The sequence below is a fragment of the Pseudopipra pipra genome, unplaced genomic scaffold (assembly GCF_036250125.1).
Source record: "Pseudopipra pipra isolate bDixPip1 unplaced genomic scaffold, bDixPip1.hap1 HAP1_SCAFFOLD_56, whole genome shotgun sequence".
NCBI lineage: Eukaryota > Metazoa > Chordata > Aves > Passeriformes > Pipridae > Pseudopipra > Pseudopipra pipra.
Genome location: NW_026991046.1, coordinates 110,001 through 112,500, shown reverse-complemented (window position 1 = coordinate 112,500; position 2,500 = coordinate 110,001). Strand labels below are relative to the sequence as shown.

The window sequence follows — 2,500 nt, the reverse complement described above, 5'->3', positions numbered from 1 at the left end:
CGGGCCCGGCGGGTAGACCTGGTGTCCGAGCCCGGCGGGTAGACCTGGCGTTCGGGTTAGGCGGGTAGACCTGGTGTTCGGGCCCGGCGGGTAGACCTGGTGTCCGGGCCCGGCGGGTAGACCCGGTGTCCGAGCCCGGCGGGTAGACCCGGTGTCCGAGCCCGGCGGGTAGACCTGGTGTCCGGGCCCGGCGGGTAGACCTGGTGCCCGAGCCCGGCGGGTAGACCTGGCGTTCGGGTTAGGCGGGTAGACCTGGTGTTCGGGCCCGGCGGGTAGACCTGGTGTCCGGGCCCGGCGGGTAGACCTGGTGTCCGAGCCCGGCGGGTAGACCTGGTGTCCGGGCCCGGCGGGTAGACCTGGTGTCGGGGCCCGGCGGGTAGACCTGGTGTTCGGGCCCGGCGGGTAGACCTGGTGCCCGAGCTCGGCGGGTAGACCTGGTGGCCCGGGCTTCCGGGCCGACCCGTTCGCCCAGTCGGGCGCGGCCGGCCTCGTGCCCCGCCGGGTGCTGTCGAGCATCAGGTCTACCCGGTTCCGGGGCTGGCGAGCATCAGGTCTACCCGGTTCCGGAGCCGGCCGATGCGGCCGCCGCGGCCGCCGCAGGCGGCCCGCGCCCCGGCGGCGTCCCGGCGCAGGGCCACCAGGTCTACCCGGCTCCGGCGGGACTTAGGCGCCTGTCGGCATTTTCGGGGTAGACCTGTTGTCGCGGCCGGCCCCGGAAGTCGGCCAAGGGGTCGCTGTCGGGCGCCGCCTCCGGTTAGGTCTAGGCGAGAGGCGGCCTGCTCTCGCGCGCCTCCCCGCTGAGGAGCCTCGAGCCGCTTCGGAGGCGCGGCGGCGCCAGGACGCGTCTGTCCGTATTGTGGGCAGGGGTTGTCTAGCAGCGCGGGTTCCGAGGGCCCCTTTTCTTCCGCGTCTGCTGCCGCGCGGCCTTCGGCGCGTGCCACGGGCCGGCCAACCCCACGAGCGGCAGGAAGGCCGGCGCGAGAAAGCCGCGGGGCTCTCGACCGGCTTCCTCGGGCGGGCCCGATGACGGGAGAGGAAGACGAGAGCCGAGCGCGAAAGCGCAGCCGAGGGAGTGCGGGACTGGGACGGCCGAGGGGGGCCCGCGGGGGCCCGACAGCAGCGTCCAGCCCGAGCCGGTGGCGGCTGCCGGCTCCCCGAGGGCCCCGGGCGAAGGCGATGGTGTGCGAGGGCGGCGAGGCGGCGGCGTCTCGTCCTTTCGGTGGGCCGGCCTTAAGCCGGCGCCCGTCGTCCGGCGGCGGCGGCGGGCATTGTTGCGGGCGGTTGGCGGCCGGGGCTCGAAGGGCCGAGCCCGCGCGGGCTTTTTCCCCGGCCGCCTCCCGAGAGCCCCGAAGATGGCCCGGGCCTGGGTGGCGGCGCCCTGTCCTCGGCTGCCGGGCGGCAGCGGTGCCGGCGGCGTGCCGGGGACTGGCGGTGGGCGTGCGGCCTCGCCTGGGCCCGGCCGGTTGCCGGAGGGGCTCGGTGACGGGACCGCCCGATGGTCGGGCGAGGCGGCGCCCTCGGCGCGCCTCGGCTCTTTTGTTCGTTCCCCCTTCCTCGGCCCTAAGCCGGGGACCCGCCCAGCGGGCCGAAGGCGGCGGCGCCGGCCGGCCAGGCTGTGGCCGGCGGCCGCGCCGGCAGACCGAGAACCCGACAGAGTCGCCGGGGAGCCCTGGGGACGCACGATGGCCGTTGGCGGGCGAGGCGGCGGCGCCTCGCCCCTCCCTCCTCTTAGGCCGGCGCGAGAGCCACGGCGGCCGGGCGGCCCGTGCGGTCGGGCCTGCCCCGCCGGCCTGGCTGCCGGAGGGCTGGGTTCCGCGAAGGTCTGTCGGCCGGGGGCCGGGTTGCGGGCGAAGTGGGGCGCCCTCCCGGCCTTTTTTTTCCGTTTTTTTGATTTTTGCTCCGGCGGCCTTAAGCCGCAGCACGCCGAGCGCGCCAGGGAAGAGAAAGTGCGTGAGAGCGCGAGAGCGGCCCGGCAGCGGCCGGCCGCCGCCGAGGCGCGAGCCCGTGGGCAGCGAGAGGGAATCGGGGAGCGAGGGGCGCGGGCCCCGCCCCGAGCCCCGGGCGGCCGTGGCTAGCACGGCGAGCGAGAGGCGCGCGTGCTTTTTTCTCGGGGGCTTTTTGTTTTTCTCCCCGTCGCCGTCCCCCGGCCTTTCTGGGGGAAGCCGACGGCCGCGAGGCGGGCGAAAGCCGGTGGCCCCGCGGCACGTTCGGTGGCGCTTTCGCACGCTGGAGGTGCCGCTCTGCGGGGGGCGGCCGTGGGCCCGGCGGGGCCGGAAGCGTGGGTTGTCCGGAGCCGGGCGTCCGGCGGCACCCGCCTCCTGCCGGGCCGGGAGAGAGCCGTGGAGAGTAGCGTGCGGGCCGCCGGCGTCGGCGGCCTGGGGCACGTGCCGTCCTCCGCGTAGTGGCAGGCTGAGCGAGAGTGGCCGTGGGGCCGTTCCCCGAGTGACGATGGATGAGGCTTTTCGGGAGGCGTGGGAGAGGGCCCCCGGCGGGCCGGCGC

The 2,500-nt window shown here is 76.4% G+C and overlaps 1 protein-coding gene across 1 annotated transcript in view; it reads right to left on the bottom strand.

Annotated features, from left to right (window-relative positions):
* Positions 1-521: 521 nt before the first annotated feature.
* Positions 522-2,500, bottom strand: part of LOC135408671 (collagen alpha-1(II) chain-like) — a 5,785-nt gene continuing 3,806 nt past the window's right edge. Inside the window, exon 3 of the mRNA XM_064643722.1 lies at positions 522-2,500. This exon is cut by the window's right edge and continues 619 nt beyond it. Coding sequence (XP_064499792.1) covers positions 522-2,500 — 1,979 coding nt within the window.